The sequence below is a fragment of the Chrysochloris asiatica genome, unplaced genomic scaffold, assembly GCF_000296735.1.
Source record: "Chrysochloris asiatica unplaced genomic scaffold, ChrAsi1.0 scaffold00020, whole genome shotgun sequence".
Taxonomy (NCBI): Eukaryota; Metazoa; Chordata; class Mammalia; order Afrosoricida; family Chrysochloridae; genus Chrysochloris; species Chrysochloris asiatica.
The window spans coordinates 12,638,161-12,662,191 of record NW_006408538.1 but is presented as its reverse complement, the minus strand read 5'-3'; the positions used below and the strand labels follow the sequence as shown (position 1 = coordinate 12,662,191).

The following is a 24,031-nucleotide window of genomic DNA, read 5'->3' as shown; positions in this document are numbered from 1 at the left end:
AAAAACCTTAAAAAAAAAAAAAAAAAAAAAGACTGGTGTTCAGGTTCTCATGGCTTTTCTTGTCTTATGCTGGGCAATAATTTGCATATTCTTTTGGAATGTATTATGTAATACTTTTGCTATACATACCTATTTCATGATATATAAGACCTATCCCTTTATACTAAAACCTGTGACAGCCAGAATTTTATAAAGTTATGTTGCATAGCTAAGAGTACATATGGGGCTTAGAGTCAGAAAGGCCCAGGCACAAACTCACAACTCTGCAATCATTAAGTATATCACCTTTAGCAAGTTTTTTTGTTTTTGTTTTTGTTTTAACCTCTTTGGATTTCTGTTTATCTGTAAAATACCATCACCTGCGTGGCGCTGTGGGCAAATGCGCCAGACTCTAAAACCATTTGAAATGCAAGGTTGGTGGTTCTAGCTCACCAGCTGCTCCTTGGAAATCTTATACAGGGTCGCTTATGGGTTGGAACTAACTCAACAGCAATTAACAACAACAACAACTCAAAAGGTAGTAAGTAGGGTGTTTTAGACCATCAAAGAACGTAAGCTTCACCAATAGCTGTTGCTATTAGGCGCCATCTAGTGGATTCTGACTCACAGCATCCCCAAGTAATGGTTGGTTGGTTGGTTGGTTACTTATGTGCCATGGAATCAGTTCTGACTCATAGTGACCCTACATAGGGTTTCCGAGGCTATCAATCTTTATAGGAGTTCATTCATGTAAAATATCATATAATTCACAATAAAACATGAAAAAATAAAAATCTTTACAGGAGCAGAAAGCCTCATCTTTCTCCCGTGGAACAGCTGGTAGTTTCGAACTGCTGACCTTGCAGCTCGCAGCCTGATTCGTAACCACTACGCAAAGGCTTTGGATTTTATGTTAAAATGTTAAATACTGGCTTCAATGTCTCCAGACACAGAAGATAATCTAGTAATAAAAGTTCTTATTTTCCTGGGGGCTTGAAGGATTCCAAAATCCTATAGGAATTAATGCTCAGCACACTGTATCTAAGAAGTCCTGGTCATGCAACAAAGTTAAGTATTGGGATGCAAAGCACAGTCACCAGTCCAAACTCATCAGCTGTTCCATGGAAAAGGGTGAGGCTGTCTGATGAAGTCTTGGAAACCAAAAGGAGCAGTTCTACTCTCTCCTACAGTTACAGGGTTACTGTGAGTCAAAGTGGACTTGAACAGCAAGTTTAGTTTGAAACTGCATCTTGAGCTCAGCATCAGGAAAAGGATTTACAGAGATGATTATTACAGAACACAATCAAATATTACAAATTCAGAACTAGAAAAGTGGTAATACACAAACATCTCTTCTAAATTTAAACTGAGTGAAAAATTAAACCTTATTTTAGACTCTCAAACCACTCACTGCCATCAAATCGATTTCAACTCACAGCAACCCTGCATTAGGCTTCCAAGAGTGTAAGTCTATAGGAGTGGGCAGTCTCATCTTTCTCCCACGGAGCAACTGTGGATTCGAACTGCTGACCTTACATTACAGTGTTCAAGTCTATCTGTGACTAGCCTGTGCTATGACCGTCTTCTCAATAGCTACACAAAGGTCACCTTCAGAGCATCACTACAGGAACGGTTTCCAGCAGTCATACCTACTTTCAAATTTAACTACTCAGAACACCACTACGTGCTCCACCTATGCCACAAAAGAAGTAACTGAACAGTGTGTTACCTTTGACTGGTGCACCATCCATGATTTCGTATTTTGCGATTGTTTCTGTTTCTGTGGTGGTACTGGGTCCTAGTGCAGTAATGAAAATGACATGCATTTAAAAACTAGAACATATTTTCCAGTCTTGTACCTGTTCCCTACTTTCTAATTATTTTAGTACTAATTTATCATCCCATTTTGTAACAATGTGGATCATTCTTTTCTATTTCTTGATCTACACCTAACATATTTATCATTTAACTGCCTTCTTTCCTCCCTTCTTCTCAAAGATCTCGAACAGTTCCGAAAGACTTCTTCACCAAGTTCCTGCTTTCATTTCTGATATTTGCTAAAAAAGAAACTAGCAATACACATCAGAACTAGTCATTGCTAGGCTAGTCTTCTCTGTAACACCCAAACTTTTTTCTCTTATAGTTAGTTAACTGTAACACATGCAAGACAGCAAACTGAATACACACACACACACACTGTTGTTAACTGCTATTAAGTCAATTCCAGCTGACACAGTTCTTTATATTTTTTTAATTTGGGGATCCACTCTCTAAAAAAACTATTTGAACCCAGATATCTAAAAAGTGAGAAAATTAAACCAAAATATGTAGTAATAACCCCAATGTTGTAAAATATACAATATGCAAAGGCAAAAGTCTATTCTGGATAATGAGTATAGATGATTTCACTTTTATTTAAAGTCTTCTACAATAAACAGTGCAATACATTCATATAATGGATAAATAAAACTTTATGAGAAAACTTTAAGTAAACAACTTTTTAAACAAATGGAAACCTGGAATTTGGTTTTAATATCTTAAAATCACTTAATCTTTTAATGTTGTTAAGTGCTATGGGATCAAGTTTCGACTCACAGCGATCCTGTATAGGGTTTCCAAGAAGTGGCTAGTGGGTTGGAACCACCGACCTTGCAGTTAGCAGTCAAGTACTAATCCTAAAGTGTCATACCAGGACTCCCTTTTAATGTTGTTTTTGTTAGGTACCACTGAGTTGGTTCTGACGCATAGCAACCCTCTGCACAACAGAACAAACACTGCCCAGTCCTGTGCCACCTCACGATTGTGACATCTGAGCCCGGTGCTGCTGCACTGTGTCAACCCATCTTGTTGGAGGGCTTCCTCTTTTTTGCTGACCCTCCACTTTCAAGCACTTTGCCAAGCACAATGTCCATCTCTCCAGGGACAGGTAACCAGGATATTGAGACTGCATCTTTCATACTTCAGACACGTTAACAAGAGGGACTAGTTCCTTTTAATACAGGTGAAAAATAGAGAAATTCTGCCTCAAGTCTGTTGGCCTGCTGCATAGATTTCAGGCTTACAGCCTCGATATTTCTGCCTTAAAGTCATTGATATGCACACACATATATACATATACACACATAAATCTGCCTTCTACTGATACTGGTTCTGTTTCTCTAGATAACCTTGACTAGTATAGATTTTGGAATGGAAAAATTGGTCACTTTAAATATTACATTTAAAATCTTATGTAAATGTTACTTCAATAAAACAGAAAATTTCTCTCTCTCTATATATATATATATATATATTTGGTGGTGGTGGTTATGTGCTGTGGAGTCAGTTCCAACTCATAGCAACCCTGTACAGGGTTTCCAAGGCTGTATATTTTTATGGGAGCAGAAAGCCTCATCTTTCTCCCGCGGAATAGCTGGTAGTTTCGAACTGCTGACCTTAAGGTTCGCAGCCTGATACGTAACCACTACGCTACCAGAGCTCCTTATATACATATAGTAAGGAAAAAAGAGAATGGATCCGAGAGCTTCAGAATTGCATTATCAAAATTATTTTCAGTGGAATTTCAATAAAGGTTTTTGTGTTTTGTTTTCTTTTAATTCAACTTTTTAAAAAAATGATGACTAGATAAACAGACTGTGATACATTCACACAATGGAGTACATGATACAGTACATAGAGTATTATTTAGCAATAAAAAGAAATAAGCTAAAAAGCCATGAGGCATGGAAGAACCTTAAGCACATATTGCTTAGTGAAAAGGCTATCTACTATATGGTCCCAACTGGTTTCATTCTGGAAATTTAATTCAAATACTCTTTTCAACTTACCAATTCCTGTGATCTCTTTTTTGATCAGTTGTAACTCCATATGTTGGATTTTTATTCTTACTAATAAGAAGTAAATTTTTCCAACAATCACATCCTTTAAATGATACCTTTAGGGAAAGAATATACCTTACTTACTAAATATCAGTTTTCAAAACAAACAGAATGAAATGTCCTTCTGAAAGTCTTTGTTAGATATGCATAGGGTAATAACTCTTAAAAACATCATTTGATTATCCATATTGTTTAATGTGTCTTATTTTCAAAACAGTACTCATCAATTCCCTATGCAAACAATTAATTATTGGTCTTTTTTTTGGAGGATGACTTAAGTTTTCAACTTAAGCACTTAATTGAAAATTTTTATGCTTGAAGTATCTATTTGGTAAATGAAGGTATTTTTAAACAGTATTACCACTAGTGTGAGTGCTAAAATGCTGGGACTTACAAACTATCTCGCCACAAGGAGATTAATTTTTTTAAAACTGACTCCATGGGTTATGGTAACCCAATCTAATCACCAGAAATCTTTCCCAAGTACCTTGAAATGATGTGGTAATCAACCTGGAAAGCTCTAGAATCCCCAGAGGATATTTTAGACTCTGCCCAGCAGGTTGGCAATCTCAAAATAATACCCCAAGAGTTGAGTAATACAGTGACATCAGGGAGGGCTCCAGTGACAAGTTTTAAGTCTTAAACTGTTTGGTCATTTTGTCAGCAATATGGTTTAAGATTCTGAAGGCACATGTATCACATTTTCATTGATACAATCCTAGGAGTGACAACTAATACGCCAGGTGATAGCCCAGACAAACAAGAAGAACTAGTTAAATAAATTATGGTGTCTTTAGAATGGAAAAGCCATACCTACTATAAAATCTTGTAACAGAAGAATGTGGAGAAAGGATAGAACAGGGTACACTTGTGCACATTAAAGAAAAAAATAAGCAAAAATCTATCAATTAAAAGAAACCTAAGAGTCAAACAAACAAATGAAAATGTGGACCCTGTTTGGATACTGATTTGAGCATACCACGTAGGTAAAAAAGACATTTATGAAACAACAGGGGAAATGTAGGCTCCGACTGGATATTTGAAATCATGGAATTGCTACTTTTTAGATACAATAGTAGTGTAGTTATATTAAAATGAAATATTTTTATATGAAATTATCTGATGTCTGGAACTTGCCTCAATATAATCTATAGAGAGTTGGGGGGCAGTGCTAACTACAGATAAAGCAAATCTCACCAAGTGCAGATCGTGGTTGAAGCTAGGCAAGAGTAAAAGAGGAGTAGTCATTCTAGTGTTCAGTACATTGTTCATATACTTTGGTGCATGTCTGGAAATTCCCATAATAAAGTTTAAAAACAATTAAATAATTTAAAAACATATGAGTCCATTTCTGAAAACATGCAACATACATAAACACAAATCTCCCGAAAGGAAAGATACACAGGGTGTTGTTGCTGTGTGCCATAAAGGACAGAGCAGCAATGCCACACATGGTACCCGAGGCGGAAATCTTTAAGGAAGCAGATTGCCAGGTCTTTTCTCATGCACAGTAGCTGATGGGGACAACCACTAATCTTTAAGTGAGCAGCTGAGCACTAAACAAGTGTGCCTCCAGGACTCAAGAAGATGCTGTTGTTAAGTGGCTTGAGTCAGTTCCAACTCATAGCGACCCTGTATAGGGTTTCTGAGCAGCAGCTTGGTGAGCTTGAATCACCAACCTTGGAGTTCAAAGCAACCTTGCAGTCCAGCGCATTAACCTGCAGTGCCACACCAGGACTGCATTGGAAGACACTGACAGTGGTTCAATGATGAAGATGAAAATATGTGGTATTTTACTTCCTATTCTTCTCTACATCCTCCAAATTTTAGTCATGAAAATATATTGCTTATGTAGTCAGAAAGGAGTATTTTTGTTTTATTCTAGAGAGACGTTCAGACAGAAGTGTCAAGTCAGTAATAGCCAGAACACACTCCTAAGGTTTTCTTTAGCTCATAGATTTTAACCAGGTTAATGCCAATTTTGTCCTTATTCTGACCCATTTACAAGGGCCTGAAAAGCTTCTTCATTTTCCCAGAACATTTAAAAGCTATCCACTTGCAAAAGGCACTTACTTTGACTTATTATATTCAAATTCTATGTGTAGACAATCTTCAATGCCCACTTCCATCTTAATAGAATTGTTAACATCAGGGTAGGTGGCAAGCTGGTGAACAATAAGGTCATACTCTTTTACCAAGTCAGTCAGTCTTCTTACTATGGTCACCTTAAGGAAATACCTATGAAGTTAATAGAGGACAATTAATTCTCATGGTTAACATTTGAAATAAGCAACACTACTAACTGCACCTTGTCCCCCCCCCTTCCTGCGGGAACTCCTCCAGGATCCAGTCACAGTGCCACTGATTTTACAAAGTTCACATTTAAAAAGGGAAACCTCACTGGCTGAGAAAAATACCAACTTCAATTTTAAGAATTGTGTACATACTTTTCACATGAATTGGAAGGCTCTCATTAAGCAAACCTGAGGGGATCTCTCTAGATCTTTTCTTAACCATATACTAAATGAGATTCCTAAAACCAAACACTAGGAAACTAACAGAAATATCAAAATCTGAAGCAACTGCTTCTCAACATATTCTCAATCTATATTTATATGCTACTGAAGTGGTGTTGCCATTTCCCTAACAATAAGATCAGACTTGCTCACCAAATCATACTCTTTTACCTGAAGAATTTTGGACTCTTCTATTTACACCAGTCAAAGTAGCAGTTTTGGCATCCTCAAGGGACTCAGATTGTGTTCCTTTTCAATGTCCATTCAGTTTGGGGAACAAAAAGGAGTGTGAGGAAGCAAGAATAGGGCTATAGGATGGATGGACAAGGTTTCATTATGAAAGTCTGATAGGACAGCTCTTGCTACCCTTAAAGAAGGAGCCAAGTGCACTGTCATGATGGAAAAAAATTCTGCAGTACAACCTTCCTGACCTTTCAATTGTCTTAAGAATTTTTTGTTAATGAAGTCTCCATGATCGTCTTGTTCTACTGAGAAAAATCTATTGAAAATCCATCCATTTTGAGAAAAATCTATTGAAAATTTTATCCATTTGGAATGCTAAAAACGTTACCATACCATTCTGAGCTGACTTACTTCTCTGCCTTTGAATTTAACTGGCCCAGTACATCCCCCTTGAAACCAGTTTTGACTGTACCTTGCACTCCAGATCACATTGGTAAATCCAAGACTCATTCCCATTACGTTTCATTCCATGAAGGCATGCATCTTTATTTGCTTTAATCGTATTTAAAAAAACTGATGAAAAGATCAGTTGAGTCCAGCTGATATGAAATGAGGGGAGATGCACAAGAAAATCCAAAGTTGCAGATAGTACCCATTTGACCTAGCTTCGATGGCTTGAGAATTAGAACTCGACTAGAGGAAGATAATCTGACAAAGGAAATAAGTGGAAATTGCTACAATTTGATTAACTTGACCTATAATTATGGATGCAGTAGATCAAAATACCAACTGAGAGGGAAGAGTCTTTACATCAAAGATCAAACCTATCCCCTTCTCAACACAGGATTGATAAGGACTGACAACTTAGACACTGGCTATCTAACATTGGGGGAGCTATCTAACATAAAGGCGTGGCTGGCTTACAAGTGTTCAAGAGGGAGTTTTGTTTAAGAGTGTGCAGTGGAAGGCAGAATCTCCACTGAATAGTTTTTATCTAGTCTAGACAGGTCTGATGAAAGATGGGGATAAGATTTTTATGATTCAATAGTTAGTAATTGTGACTGTCACAACTATAAAGGCACAAGTTTTTTAACAAAAAGGGGGGAGTAATCTTACATTCAAGAAACAGAGGACCCTAGGACCATCAAGGGAGAAGAGCACGAGCGGAATGTGCAACCCTATCCAGAAGAGCAGTGACACCAGAGATGGAGGCAGAGATGAGGACATGGAGAGAGGGAACAGCTGAGGACTCTAGACTCATGGAAAGAGAAAGGCAGTGTGCTAGAGGCCAGGAAGCAGGCTTGTAGAATGTGCCCTTGAGTTGTTTAAATAATGACAGTTCCTGAGTATTTATGTGTACATTAAAAAAACAAAAACACACACACACAGAGGGGACAGAAGTAAATACTGTTGAAAGATGAAGCATGGAAGGGACTGCAGTCATTGCATTGAAATGAAACACAGTAGGATGAGTATAAAACTGATATTCTCCTATGTAAACTATCACTCAATGCACAATAAAAACATTTAAAAAAAAAAAGATCAGCTCTTTGAACTATGATCTTTGTATAAGTATTTCTGGTACCCATTATGGTAAAAGCGTGCTGAGTCCAAGATGTTTGCTTATAATTACAAGAGACCCAACTTCTGGAGCTGTCATGTCATGGTAGGTAATTTCATGGTCTGTTTCCAACAGTTTCTGGACTTCAGCCAGTTTCTTCATTCATTTTATTTGATGGTAGACATCTTTCCTCTCTTGACTCATCAATTAGGTCTTCCCAACCTTCCTTAAAATACTTGTACCAAATGTTTTATGTGGGGCAGAAAGCATCAGTGACTTGGGAAGATGTCCACTTGAGTTTTGTTAAAACGTTGATTAGGCTTTACCTCAAAATCATTTCTTTCCATGGCACAAAAAGTATCCTTTTTTTATGGCACCCAGACTAAGACACATATATTACTGAGAGAACTTGTCTGCAGCCATCCACTGGTCACAGAAACAAGTTTAAAACACATTTCATTTGGGATAAATCCATGCATGTTCTCATATGAACTGGGACACTAGTAACATACTTTTTTACTTACCCTCAAAAACGTCACATAATGAGAAACTAAGTCTATGAGTTGTTACTGTTGATGTTAAGTGCCGTTGAGTCAGTTCTGACCTATAGCGACCCTGTATAGGGTTTCCGAGGAATAGCTGGTGAGCTTGAACCATGATAGAATACTCTTACTACCTCAAATCAGTATCTCACATTTCCCAATCTCAAAATATATTATACAGCCACAGCCATCAAAGCAGCCTGGTTTTGGCTCAATGATGTCAAAGACTGCAAAAAATGATCCCTCCACAGCACTCGCTGTTTCTGCAATGACCACACACAACTCAGACACCAGACTCACGGGGATAGAGGGTGGGGGGGATATTAGGAAATTAACTAGATATAATTCAGGGTTAGAAATGTTCAGGGCACAGTTCTTCCAATCAGACAGCTTCTCCTCTGCTATGTCTCCAGGCAGGCTCTGGCCTTCGGCCCCTTCGCCCTGGCTTTACCCTACTTTGTAGGTCACAAAGTTCTTTAAGGGCTGCTGATAAAGGCCTACAGAGCACATAATAAGGCTCAGCCTGAAGGCACTTGGCTCTAGTTCTGTGGGTCAACAAACCTAGCTCCCCTTATTAAGTGCCTAGAAGCACCCCCACTATGAAAGAAAGCTTCCAAATTGCTTTACTCGCTTTATGGTCGGGGAAGCCCACTGCTCAGTCTTGTGCTTTGGTTCTTGGTTCTGCGGCTGCTCCTCTGCCACTTCTCCAGTGTCACAGCTTTCTGTCCCTGGTCCCTGGGTTAAGGAGGTTCAATGGATGTGCTCCAATCCTGGCTCTTCTTTGATGATACTGAAATCCCGCCTCCTGCTTCTGAGATGGCTTATTTTATCCCCACATTAGTGTTCCAAGTTTCCACAATTAACCCTGTTAATAATCACCCACAACTGAATCATATAATCTATCAGCATCTTCCCCTACCTTTTTACCCAGATCCACTGGCAGAAAACAGTCTGGTGGGAGTTACAAAGACTAAGGCTAGAAGACACACACAAAGTAGTTCATTGCACTGCACCACACAAAACCAATGGAGCAGAACAGAAAACACAGGAGTAAACCCATTCATCTAAGGGGAGCTGATTTTCAAGAGAGGTAAAGTACATCCAATGGGGAATAAACAGTCATTTTAACAAATGGTGCTGGCACAAATGGACAGCGATTTTCAGAAAACTGAAAACAGGATGCATCTTCACACCATACACAAAAACTAACTGAAAATGGACCAAAGATCAAAATGTTAAAACTAAAACTAGAAGATAACATAGGGACAAAAGGATGGGCTCTAACAACAACCAATAAAAACACTATTAGACACAACTACAAACAAATGAACAGAAGAAAAATTAGGTAACTAAGACCTCCTAAAAGTTAAATATTTCTGTTCATCAAAAGACTATCAAAAAAGTAAAACAACAACCTATTGAGTGAGGAAAAATATCTTCAGGAATCACAAATTCATTAAGGATCTAATCTCTAAAACAGAAAACATCAACAAAAAACAAATAATCCAACTAAAAACTGGGCAAAGAATTATAAACAGACACTTCACCAGAAATCATACTCAAGCTGCCAACAAATACATGAAAAGATGTTCATGACCATTAACCATGAGAGAGATGTAAATTCAAAACTACAATAAGACACCATCTCAACCCTGCAAAAATAGCAAACACTAAAAAAAAGAAAGAAAGAAAGAAAACAAATGCTGACGAGGACATGGGGACACTGAAATCCTTATCCACTGCTGTCGTTGTTGTTGTTGTTGTTAAAGTGCCATCAAGTTGCTTCCGACTCAAAGCGACTCTGAATAGGGTTTCCGAGGAGTGGCTGGCGAGCTTGAACCAACCTTGCAGTTCAAACCAAGCTGGCAGTCCAGCACATTAAGGTGCAGCGCCATACCAGAACTCCTCTCCCACTGCTAGTAGGATTGTAAAATGGTAAAACTACCATAGAAACTGGTATGGCATGTCCTCACAAAAGCTAGATATAAAAATAGCTTATAATCCAGCAATCTCACTTTTAGGGTCATCATAAAAGAGATCTCATAAAAGAGACATGAACAGATTTATGCACACCTATGTTTAGTGCAGCACTATTTGTTGTTGTTATATGTGCCGTGGAATCGGTTCTGACTCATAGCAACCCTGTACAGGGTTTCTGAGGCTGTAAATCTTTATGGGAGCAGAAAGCCTCATCTTTCTCCCACGGAACAGCTGGCAGTTTTGAATTGCTGACCCTGCGGTTCACAGCCCGATTCTTAACCACTACGCAACCAGAGCTCCTTGCAGCACTATTTATAATAGCAAAATCCAGAAATGATCTAAAAGTCCACCAAGAGATAAATGAAAAAATGTGGTACATGCATGAGGTGGAATACTGTGCAATCATGAAAACAATGGTGAATTTTTAAAACATCTCATCATTTGAGAAAATCTACAGGGCATTACACTGAATGGAATAAGCCCATCACAAAAGGACAAATCTTGTATGATCACACTACTGTAAGAAGACAATTAGACATGTATATATATAGAGAGAGAGACATTAGCGCTCATTGGTGGCTCCCAGGGATGAGATAAGGGGAAAGAGGGATGCACTCTCGAGATAGTCGACACTTATTACTTTTGGTGATAGGAAAGATAGCATCAAATGTGGGTGAAGTGCACACAGCCTGCCATCACTAAGTGCACAAGAGAAAAGGATGTTTCTCGTAAAGAATAGGATAAATACAATTTGTAACACCAGCAATGAAACAAATATGCATGTAGTCACACAAGTATGTAGAAAGGCATACACATGTATGGGTATGAATATATGGGTACTTCTGTGTGCACAGATAGATGAATCTATAGGCATATGTAAACAAAAGTATGTGTAGACATGCACGTATATCCATATATACAAGGAAATATCCAAAGGTATTTCTACAAAAATCATAGAAACTTTTATTAAATAAAAACGTCAAAATGTAAAGCACATGGCTTTTATTAAATAAAACTTTTATTACACAAAAATGTCAAAATGTGAGACACATGGTCTCCAGATCCTCCACGTAGGTCTATATACACTACTACACTACTGACAACAGTGAAGCCTTCTCTGTAACCTGGCTCTTGGCATCCTCGAGGGACTCAAATAGTGTTCCTTTAAATGTTAAGGTCAGGTCTCTAGGGTGGATGGGTGAAAGATTCCCAATGAAATTCTCACAGGACAGTCCTTGCTATCCTTGAAGAATTAGCAGGTGCATTGTCATGACAGAAAAAATTCTTTGGTGCAACTTTCCTGATCTCACCAATGCAGTTTTCAATTTTCTTAAAACTTATTCACAATAAGCTGCTGTGATCGTCATGTGTCCTTAAAGAAAATCTATCAAGATTGCCCCTCTGGAATTCAAAAAAACAGTCACCATAACCTTATTAGCTGGCCTCTTTGCCTAGAATTTAACTGATCCAAGAGATCCCTTCAGAAACTACTGTTTTACTTAGATCTTTTGTTTGAAGGCATCCTAGTGAGACAAAGACAAGAACATTACTGAGAAAATTTGTCTGCAGCCATCCACTGATTACAGAGACAATTTAAATATATTTTGTTTGGGATAAACCGTGCATGTATGAACTGAAACCCTTGTAGCAATCATTTTTGAATGATCTTCATATTAAATAAACACATAGGAGACATAGTTAGGGACACTTTTTAGATATAACCAAATGCCTTGCAAGATTGGTTTTGGGGGTCAAAGGCTTAGGATCATAGTCTCACAAAACAACTCAGTTAAAAGTTCATAGAGAATAATTCACAATAAAACATTTTAAAAAAAGGAAGGAAGGATCAGTACTTGGAAAATACTGACTTGATGACAGAAATAATGCTGGAGATCTCGTGATAGAATATTACAAGACCAATGATTTATGCATTGCAAATACCTTAAAAAAAAAAGTTCATAGAGAGTATGTTTTACATGTATCCCAATGGAGTAAGCAGTTTCTGAGGCCTTAAAAAATTCCAAGCAGTCATCTAAGATACAATTACTGGTCTCTACTCATACAAACGAGAGAGAAGGGAGGAGACTAAAGACTCAGAGATGAAAATCATCTACAGGACTAATAGTTCACATGAACTATGGCCTTAGTAACATGGAGACCAAAAAACGACCTTATTTTTATGCAAATAATGCACGTTGTGCAGCTTTTTCAAGCCACACAACCCCTTCGTGTGTTACCTTCCCATGAGTGCTATACTTGTAATCTATGTATACATGTTATTCCCATGGTTGTGCAATATGCAAGAGGAATACAGCAATGTCTGGCTATCACTATCAGCCATGTGATCAAGGCCACAACAGTTGGATCTTGATAGAATAGGAGAGAAATGTGGAACAGAACTCAAATTCCTAAAACGTCTGTCCTTACTGGAATGGTCGGAACTAGAGGACTCCTTGAGACTACTGCCCTGAGACAATCTTAAAACCGTCACCAAAATTATTCCTTGAGGACCCCTTTCAGCTAAACACCAGATTAGTTCAAAAAATAAAGAATATCACCACTGAGTAATGAGCACCTTTAAAAGAATCACTTTGTTGTTGTTGTTGTTGCTGTTAAGTGCCATCAAGTCAGTTCTAACTTGAAGTGTCCCTGTATAGAATTTCCAGGGAGCAGCTGGAGAGGTTAAACCATCAACCTTAAACCATCAACCTTGCAATATGACACTAAAAGGTCAAAGCCTATGCTAAAGCCAGATGAGAAGTTCCGAGGGCAGGGAAATAAGAATACTAGAAATGACACAACTAGAACGGAATGAATGAGAATGACGACACATTGTGAAAAACGTAGTCAGGCTCACCGAATCATTTGTGTAGAAATGGTTAAACAGGAATTTGCTATGTAAGCTTTCACTTTAAAACACAGTGTTATTTAAGAAATCAATATATAAAAAAATTACATGAATAAATAAAATCAGATCATTAAAAAGAAAATCTTATGCTTCCAGTCCAGAATTATACTTGGGAATTTTACTCAATCAACAGTAGCCAGAAATTTCTGGTTTTGACTCTGTTTACAGTTTCTAATATGTATACATACCTCAAGCGGACATTGGCCCCAATGTAAGATTCATATGGCTTTTCAACTTGCATAAATTCAAAATCATAACTTCTGCTCTGAGTCAGTTCTCCAGGCAAGGCCAGTTCTTTCACTAAGTTTACAAATTCATGCGTATTACTCTTGTCATTGAAAAGTTCTAAGAAATTTTGAAAAGCAAAAGACCAATTATATTAAATACTGGTTTCAATAAAACCCAAATTATGAAAAGTTCTAAGAAATTTTGAAAAGCAAAAAGACCAATTATACTTAATACTCGTTTCAATAAAACCGAAGCTACCTTCAAAGCAAATACTTTTTACCAATAGAATTAGCTGGATTTATCGTGAATAAACTAGAGCTATGATCTAAATTCCATTATCCTCATTATTATGTTCCTCCTAGGCATAAAAAGTTGAAGTACCATAGTACAATGAAGAGTTCTATTATTTAAAAAAATTATTTCATTCCTTTGATATTGTTAGGATTCTGTGAAGCTGAATGATACTGTTTTGACATACTGCTAACAATTACTTTAACTTTCTCCCCTCAGGGCAAAAAAACTGTTTTGTGTTTTCTCTGGGGCAGATATACTAAAACTTGATAAAACTACAATACATAAAAAACTAAAGCCAATTACATTTCATTATTATAATTTGCCCTTTCAAAGCACAAACTCATTCAGAATAGATAAACAAATATTCACCAATTCCAACTTTGATACCTTAAAAATGTACAGTAAAACTTACAAAGCAAACATTTTTAACTAGTTCTATAGAGTGTTAAAAAGACATACTATTTTTTCTGAATCTGCAGTACAAAAATTTATATACAGTGTAACTTCCTGCTAAATCAGAAAAGTCCCTGAAACGCAGGTATGGAAATGTATACAGCAAGTTGATGAGTACCAAGAAGAAATGATGCCTTTCCCATCCACCTGGAATTTTCTGTTGGCAGGTGGATCTGGCTATAGGCAAACTCTAGGTCTGGGATGCAAATAACCTCGCTAATTAGAAAGGGAAACATGAAGGTGAAATCATTGTGAGCAAGGATGGTGAAAACATGGGCGGGTGGAAATTTCAGTTTGTTAATTAATTTGCTTGAAGTATTTTTCAAGACTGCTAGTTTACATTTAATGCCCTTCAGTCATGGTAATTAAGTAAAGGAACAAAAGAAATCTAAGTCAAACATTTAATACAAAATTATCTAATATGTTCATAAAATAAATCCTTTCATTGTGCAATATCAATTCCATCCTTCTACGAAGCTTATCTCTAACTACTTAAGGGCCAAATACAACCCTCTTCACATTCAGTTAATCAAAAAAAAAAATATATATATATATATACTATTTTTAAACTCACCAATTTGACCTACAAATTCAATTCTAATTCCTTGGTGCTCTAGCCTCTTTCCAGGTTGCTTAAAGGCTAGGTTTACCTGTCAAAACATGAAATTTGAAGAGATGTTAACAATCTTGAACGGGCTCACTGGTAGATTCCTTCCAGATTAACACAATATGTAAATATTTCAGATAGTCGCTTCTGAAGTTGAGACACCACCACATATCTAGATCGGAATGACTCTAGCACCAGAGAAAGTATGATTTATTCATACATAATCACTAATGAACCTACTACTTATACATATATTTAAAGTATTTTCTTGGTTAGAAAGGAGTCCTTCTTCATAGTTGGAAAAATTAGAAAAGACTCAGTAAGAGTAAAGAAAAACCTTTGACTACTCAAATGGATTTTCTGTTCAAAAACAATTCTATAACTAGTAAGAGTACTTTAATGTGAAATAATTACTAATTCCAAGAACTGACCTAAAAGATTACTTTCAGCTTTTTGTAACCAACAATATATGATGTGAGTCAAAAAGTATTGCTACCAGGATTCCAGTTCATACATGCATTGGTTTATCCCTCAAGAAATGTGTCTCTGAGTACAACTCTGTGATCAGCAGATGGCTGCAGACAAGCTCTCACAGCAATACACTTGTCTCATTAGGGTGCCTTCAAAAACAGATCCAATTAAAACAGTGGCTTCCAACAGGATCTTCTGGGCCAGTTAAATTCAAGGCATAGAGGCCAACTCAGAAGGCTACGGTGACTGTATTTTGGGATTCTGCAGGGTGACCTTGATACATTTTCTAGAAGGATACAGGATAATCATGGGAGTTTGTTATGAAGAGGTTTCCAGAAAACTGAAAACTGCATTAGTGAGAAAAAGTTGCACTAAATAATTTTTTTTTCCTACCATGACAATGCACCTGGTTCATTCTTAGAGGGTAGAAAGGGATTTCACTGGGAAATCTTCACTCATCCATCCACCCTATAGTCCTGATCTTGCCCCTTCAGACTTCTTTTTGTTCCCAAATGTTGAGGAACATTTAAAAGAAACACGATTCTAGTCCCTTGACAATACCGAAACTGCAATTTTAACATGGTGTAAATCTAACAGTACAGAATTCTTCAGAGAAGGGTTAGAAAGGTGGAGACACCGCCTTCAGAAGTATATCGACCAATGGGGAGGTTATGTTGAGAAGCAGTAGCTTCACATTTTGATATCTTTGTTTAATGAAGAGAACTATGATTTTTTTGTAGCAATATTTTTTGACTTACCCTCATATAATTATAAATCCTAACCTCAACAGGAATGTGTATTGCCAAGTCTGTCACTCATCCTAAAATCAGAATGTACAGATTTAAATTCTGAGTAATATTTATCTTACATACATCTAAAGAAAAATATATAATCTCAAAATGCCTAAATTCATATATCTGCTAAATGGAAACATGAAATTTATCATTTTTAAATTTGAAAACATTACTTGGTTGTATGCATATTAATAAGGAGCTCTGATAGCATAGTAGTTACAAACCAGGCTGCTAACCTCAAGGTCTCGGCAGTTCGAAACTACCAGCTGTTCTATAGGAGAAAGATGAGGCTTTCTGCTACCGTAAAGATCTGCAGCCTTAGAAACCCTGTAAAGGGTCACTGTAAGTCAGAACTGACTTCCAGGTACTTAACAACAACAACGCATATTAAAAACAAAATTCCAAACATTTATGGACTATCTAATCATCTTTCTCCATACAAAACCGCATATTCCCAGATTTATTTTCTTAGAAATATTGGCAACATGACTCTTAAAGGCTTTTCTTCCAAACAATGCTTCTCAAAAGATCCTAGAAACTAAGGACCAATAAAATAAAGGCCCAGTTACTTTTGTTTGTAAGCTATACAAATTAAAATATTCACTCTTTTAAATCTGCCATTATCTGTAACCAAGATGCTTTCAAAACTAATACCTCAGACAAGGAAATAAATAGTGATACATTTGTATGATGATATGTTACTAAATGTCTAAAAATAACAGTCAAAAACACTAAATGTCTAAAAATAACAGTGTCAAAGAATTTTTCATGATGGATGTGGGAAGATGTGCAAGACTTGTTACATGAAGGAAGCATGATCAAAATAATATACAAGTACAATCCCAATTACATGCTTTAAACAACAGAAAGTAAATACGCTTCATTAACAGCAGTTACCGCTGATGATGAAGGAGCTCTGGTAGCAAAGTGATTACAAGTCGGGCTGCCAACCTCAAGGTCAGCAGTTCGAAACTACCAGCAGTTCCACGGGAGAAAGATGAGACGTTCTGGTCCCATAAAGATTTACAGCCTTGGAAACTCTCTGCAGGGTCACTATGAGTTGGAACCAACTCCACAGTACTTAACAACAACCGCTGATGGTAAGTAAGTAATTTTCTGCTTTTTCCTTCAGAACATTTCTCTAATTTCCAAGTTTGCTTTCTAATTAGGAGTAATTACTTTAAAAGTCAGATAAGAAATTCTTTAAAAAAAAAAAAAGAAGTACTTAGACAGGCTTCACATACACTAACAAACTGAATTTTAGGTTTGAACCAGAATTAAAACAAGCACAACACTCAGTTGTTTCCTCAGCCAGGGAGCAATTAGAACTGTTCTCTAATTAGCACCAATAAAAGTCTATTTTTATAAATGTCTATTTGGCAGCTGGTTCTTAAGAATGTTTTTATGAACTAGAGATGGCTGTGTCTGAAGTTTAGTCATGATTCGGGATAGACATTTTTGTCAAGAAAACGACAGTATTGCGGTTGTGTCTTTTTCCGTGTGATCGGCCAGCTTATCCAATACTGTTGGTGGCAACTTTGCAAAGCGGATCCAACTTGGGTCCTCCACTGTAAAGTTACTATTTTCACCTTTGCTATTAATAAATAATTTGTGGGGAGATATTTGGGAATATGCAAAAATATTTAAAAGGCTATTAAAACAACATTTAGGAAAACTGAACCTATATAAAAAAAATGTATTCGTGGTCCTACCAAGCCTCATTCCTCAACATATAATGTTCTATACATGTTTCAAAATCACACTGTCTTCTCATGAGGGAAGGTCGTCTAGATCATATTTATGACAAACATGTTAACACCAACATACCACAAGTCATTTTAAGGGGCCATTTTAGTGAGCACCAAGAAAATTTGTTGCTGGATATGATGGTAATCCAAGATCAGTTTCCAACTGCTGTCAGATGGCATGGTCCATATTCAAATTGACAAAAGATACTATAAAAAATTCCCTGTTGAAAAAGCAACACTAAAAAGTCCTGTAATCTCAGACTGAGCATGTCTTGGTTCTCTTCTGCAACAGGGAAAAGACGCAGAGTACACTCTCAGTGGTTCAGCACTAATAGCAAGGCTTTTTTCCCTTCTTTTTTTAACAAAAATCTAGCTCCTTTCTGAAGTCAAAGAAACAATAAAATGCTCTTATAAATGGAAGAAGCAAACAATAAAAATTGATTTCTAAACTAATGTACCACCGTGAATCAGTGGTCAACTATCTTAATTACAGTAATATTACTAACTCTTTATTTTACAGAGATCTGGTAAGAGGTGCTCTTATTCTCTCTTGGCTGTGATAGTAGTGAATACATATTTACATAATGAGTAATTTTCTCAACAGTATCTATTCAGTTTGACAAGAAAAGATTATTTTCACATGGAAAAGCAATGCAGGAGAAAAATAGCCACTTTTTAAAACTGCTATCTGGAAGTTGCAAAAGTTAAAACGACTGATGTCCTCTCCTCACAACATTATACATTTGAATTAAGACAAGGATCAAATTTAAGATTAAGCTGTGGCCAAACGAATTTTAATATTAGATTGAAAAAAGTCTCTGACATTAATACTTCTGATTACTACTAATACTCAATTGCTTTGGTATTGACAACTTGATAAGGTCAAGTACAGCTAGGGGAAAAAAGCTAGCAAAGAAGAAAAACTTTAGTGACAAATAAGTATTTTCTAACATACTAGTAAGGAGAGTTAGAAATATGACAGTTTCAAAAATAAACAGAAATCAAGGGATTGGGGGAAATGAAAATGTTTTTAAAATCAGGGGTGATGGTAGTAAATATACTAAGCCCTGTGAACATACTACAAATCATGGAAATGTATATATTAATAGTGAATTTTATGGACTGTAATCAAGTAAACCCTTCTAAAAGAAGGTGAAGTGTCAGAGAGCTGCTCTCCTGCTGGCCTTGACAAGATAAACTACTGTGTGGTAAGAGAAGAAGCCCATGGGGGGAGGATGTGAAGGCAGCCACACTGAGCTGAGCGCAGTCCCCACTCAAATGCTATCAAGAAAATGGGGCATCCAAACATTAGCAAGAAAACAAAACCACAAACAAAAGATTTCTGCCCAAATCCAGTCAATTTGGAAGAGGACCATGAATCTCCAACGAGAGTGTAGCCCCACTGCTAGCACCCTGATTTCGTGCTGATAAGCCCCTGTACAGAAGACCAAGCTAGCCCATACCCAACTCCTGACACACAGAAATGGGGAGAGAGAAACTGGAAATGTGTGCTGCTTTAAGTTGCTAAATATGTGATGATTTGCTATGTAATAAAAACAAATAACAATGAAAACATTTCTTGCTGGCCAAACATAAGACCATTGGCACTTTGGTTACGATAATAATACTGACCAATGTTTTAAAATTCACCAAGTATGTTTAAATCTTGAATACAAATATTATTTTAACAATTAAACTATAAACATTTCAGAAAAGGAGGATGAGAATAGTTGCACAAATGAAGAATGTAATATGAATTGTCAAGTCAACAAAATACGCACGTACAAATCATTGGAGTATGTTCTGCTGGGCAAATATTCTCAGCAACAAAAACTGTATTATTAATGTAAATAAATTAAACTGTGATTCACCTATGGAGGATGATACCCAAATTATTTTAAAACTATTCCAAAAACTGGGCAAAAGGGTGAAAAAATCTTTAGTCTTTCTTTCCTGTATGAATTTTTCTAATAGGAGCTAAGTGGTAGAAGTGGTGGTAGTGACCTACTGAGTCGGTTCACACTCATAGTGGCCCCTGGATAGAACAGCCCTGGATAGTGTTTCTGAAGCTATGAATCGTTAAGGGAGCAGAAAGCCTCCTCTTCCTCTTGCAGAAGCACCAGTAGGTTTTAACTTCCAACCTTGCAGGTAGCAGTTCACTGCTTATCCTACATCACCACCAAGTGTTGTATGTTGTTGTTGTTATGTGCCATGGAGTCGGTTCCGACTCATAGCGACCCTGTACAGGTTTCCGAGGCTGTAAATCTTTACGGGAGCAGAAAGCCTCATCTTTCTCCCACAGAACAGCTGGTAGTTTCGAACTGCTGACCTTAAGGTTCACAGCCTGATTCTTAACCACTACGCTACCAGTGTTGTATAGGCCCATAAAATAAATAATAACACTTGAGAACGTGTGCCTTAGAATACTCAATTATGAGATCAAAAGGATGCCGTTTGCCCAAGAGCAAAGATGAGAAGGCTAGAGAATCAGGACAGAAGGAAACAGGGAACCCAGGGTAAAATGGGGAGAGTGCTGACACAGTGGGAAATGCAACCAACGTCAAAAAGCACTTTGTGTACACACTGTCCAATGAGAAACTCATCTGCTCTTTAAGCTTTCACCTAAAGCACAATGTTGTTGTTATTAAGTGCCGTTGAATAAGTTCTGATGCATAGAGACCCTGCATAGGATTTCCAAGGAGCGGCTGGTGAGTTTGAACCTCTGCCCTTGTGGTTCAAACTGACCTTGTGGTCCAGTGCTTTTTCCCACAGCACCACACCAGGGCTCCTAAATCACAATAAAAGTTTTTTAAAATTTGCTTCCAATGAAATACTAATAAGACCCAATAAGCAATTTGGCAAAGGATCTAAATAGATAACTAGAAAGAACCTCAAATGGCTAATAAACCTAAGTTCAACCTATCTATTGAGCAAAGAAATGCAACTTAAAAAAAAAAAAAAAATCCATGTTTGCCTAGCACAAAAGCAATAATTAGAAAGTAATCATATTCAGTGCAGCCTCAGGTGAAACGAAGTACTATTGGTGGACATGTAAACTGATGCAGATTTTCTAGAAAGTAATTTATTAGTATGTATCAACAGCCTTAAAATGAAATTCATGTCTTTTGGCCCAGCAGCTTCACTTTCAAGAATCTTATTCTAAAGAAAATATTATCCGTATAGAAGTATTACCCCATATATGTAATGTACTAGAAGCAGTTTGAAAAACAAACAATTTAAATATCTAACAGTAGGTAAATGATATGCTAAATACGCTACATGTACATACACATCAATTTATGCAGTGAGAGTAAAAGGAAACACTCAAATATCAACAGTGAATTATTTCCTTATGATACAATTATTTTATTTTAAAATTATCATGTATGTAAGAGCCCTGGTTGGCGCTGTGGGTTAATGTGGGTTAAGGCTGGCAGCTCAGGCTCACCAGCTGCTCCTCGGAAACCCTATACAGGGTCGCTATGGGTCAGAATCCACTCGATAGCAATTAACAACAACAACATATTACTTTAACAAGTAGAAGAGAAAAACCCTAATATTCTGTATCTTAAAAGAATTTTCAAATGTTTCATAGCTTGAATCTGGTTATGATGGTGGTAGTAGTGGTGATGTACCGTGGAGTGATTCCGACTAATAGCAATCCTGTATAGGGTTTCTGAGACTGTAAATCTTCACAGGAGCAGAAAGCCTCATCTTTCTTCCGCAGAACTGCCAGTAGTTTCAAAATACTGACCTTGAGGTTAGCAGGCTGACTGTAACCACTACGCTATCAGAGCTCCTTCTGACTATGATACTACCATTTAATACTAATGAATATTGAACATAATCCTTAAGGTAAAACAATGATTTTATAGATAACAAATAAAGAAAAGGGAAAAAAAAGTAAAATTCTGTAGAAGATATCATAAATATGAAGGTGCTTCCAAAAGTTTGTGGGAAAATGACATTAAAAGATATTGGACTTTCCCCACTAAATTTCTGAAGGCCCCTAGTAATATCTGACCACATGTAACCACGTTTCAAATGTACTGAGTCCTCCACAGAGACCCAGAGAGGTAAACTACAAATAAAGAATACTTTAGCAAGCAACCTCTACAACTCAGCTTTACGTTAAAACAGAAATGAAACTGTCAGAAACTAGACACATCACATGGTCACAAACATACAAATTTTACATGTAATTTCAAGATTATAGACACCTTGCCCCTGAAACCCTTCCTGGTTTAATGTAAATGTTCTAATGTATCTGGGACTTGGTTGACCATCAGAAAAAAACTTTTCATCACTAATAAGATCCTTTAAATTTAAAACCACCACAGACTACTGTGATGACGAAGTCTAGTCCTACAACCAGGTCATTTCCCCAAACAAAAGATTTACCTTTCCTGAAACTGATTCTCCATCATAGAAGAGATAGTGTTTTTCCACTTTGCCATCTTCAGTTTTCATTTCTGCCATTTTTCTGGTTTCCCCATCATTAAGGACAACATCGATCTCACAAATGGGACCAAAAAAGCCTCCCAGGAAACTCTGAAATAAAAGGAAAATGTTCACAATTATCAAGCATAGTCAGTCACATTTTATAATTCAAATTTACCTACCTATGACCCACAATTAACTAGACTAAATATCTACAAGTACCCAAGGGAATGACAGAAATATCTACATCAAAACTAACTTCTTGTTGTTGTTGTCAGGTGCCATCGAGTCGGAACCGACTCATAGTGACCCCATGCACAGCAGAACGAAACAATGTCTGATCCTGGGCCAACTTCACTACCGCTGCCACACTTGACGCCATCGATGATGCCACCTGGCCAATCCATCTCGTTAGGGGTCTTCCTCTTTTTCTCTGACCCTCCACCTTACCCAGCATGACATCCTTCTCCAGTGTCTGTTTCCTCTGGAGGAAAACTAACTTAGACATATTATAATTTCAGTCATTTCCATTGTAACCACTATAAATAATCAAATACTTACACCAAGAATCTCAAAAGTTAATTAACATCTAAATCTGAAGTTACCTTTAGTTTCATTTCTGTGAGGTACTTTCACTACAGCAGTACTCATATAATCAATCCAAATTATTGGTAGAAATCCAAATAAATATTACAAAGGGAGCATAGTGGAAGTATACAATAAACACTGAACTACAAACCACAAGGTCCACAGTTCGAGCCCACCAGCCACTCCATGGGAGAAAGATGAGGTTTTCTTATCCCTCTAAGATTTAAAACCTCAGAAACCCTATACAGGGTCTCTATTATGAGTTGGAACCAGTTTCCACTTAAAACCAAACAGTCACCACTTGTCTGTCAGTTTGTCGTATTGTGGTGGCTTATGAGTTGCTCTAATTCTGAAAGTTATGCCACCAGTATTTTAAATACCAGCAGGGTCACACATGGTGGACAGGTTTCAGATGAGCTTCCAGATGAAGACAGACTAGGAAGAAAGAGTGACGAACTACTTCCGAATTTCTAGTCACTGAAAACCTGTCAGATATAGTGCCAGCAAATGAGCCCCTCAGGTTGTAAAGCACTCAAAAGCGACTGGGGAAGAGCTGCCTCCTCAAAGTAAAGTTGACCATGTTGATGTGAATGGAGCAAGCTCATGGGAGAAAACCCGCAGGACCTTCATTTGCTGATGGGGTACAAGCCAAAATGAAGAGAAACAGATGTAAACATCCACTGAAAATCAGAACATGAAATGTACTAAGTATGAATCTGGGAAAATTGGAAGTTGTCAAAAATGAAATGGAATGTATAAACATCGATATCTTAGGCAATAGTGAGCTAAAATGAACTGGTATTGGCCATTTGGAATCTAAAAACCACAGGGTTTACTATTCCGGAAATGACAAATTGAAGA

General features: G+C 37.1%; 1 protein-coding gene across 2 annotated transcripts in view; it reads right to left on the bottom strand.

The window, feature by feature from the left end:
- Window positions 1-24,031, bottom strand: part of VPS26A (vacuolar protein sorting 26 homolog A (S. pombe)) — a 36,401-nt gene that overhangs the window by 3,026 nt on the left and 9,344 nt on the right. For both annotated transcript variants that reach the window (XM_006835841.1, XM_006835840.1), the window contains exons 2-7: window positions 22,544-22,693; window positions 15,097-15,172; window positions 13,736-13,892; window positions 5,931-6,095; window positions 3,807-3,913; window positions 1,709-1,777 (exon numbers count right to left, since the gene is read on the bottom strand). In XM_006835841.1, coding sequence (XP_006835904.1) covers window positions 1,709-1,777; window positions 3,807-3,913; window positions 5,931-6,095; window positions 13,736-13,892; window positions 15,097-15,172; window positions 22,544-22,693 — 724 coding nt within the window. The remainder of the gene's footprint in view (window positions 1-1,708; window positions 1,778-3,806; window positions 3,914-5,930; window positions 6,096-13,735; window positions 13,893-15,096; window positions 15,173-22,543; window positions 22,694-24,031) is intronic.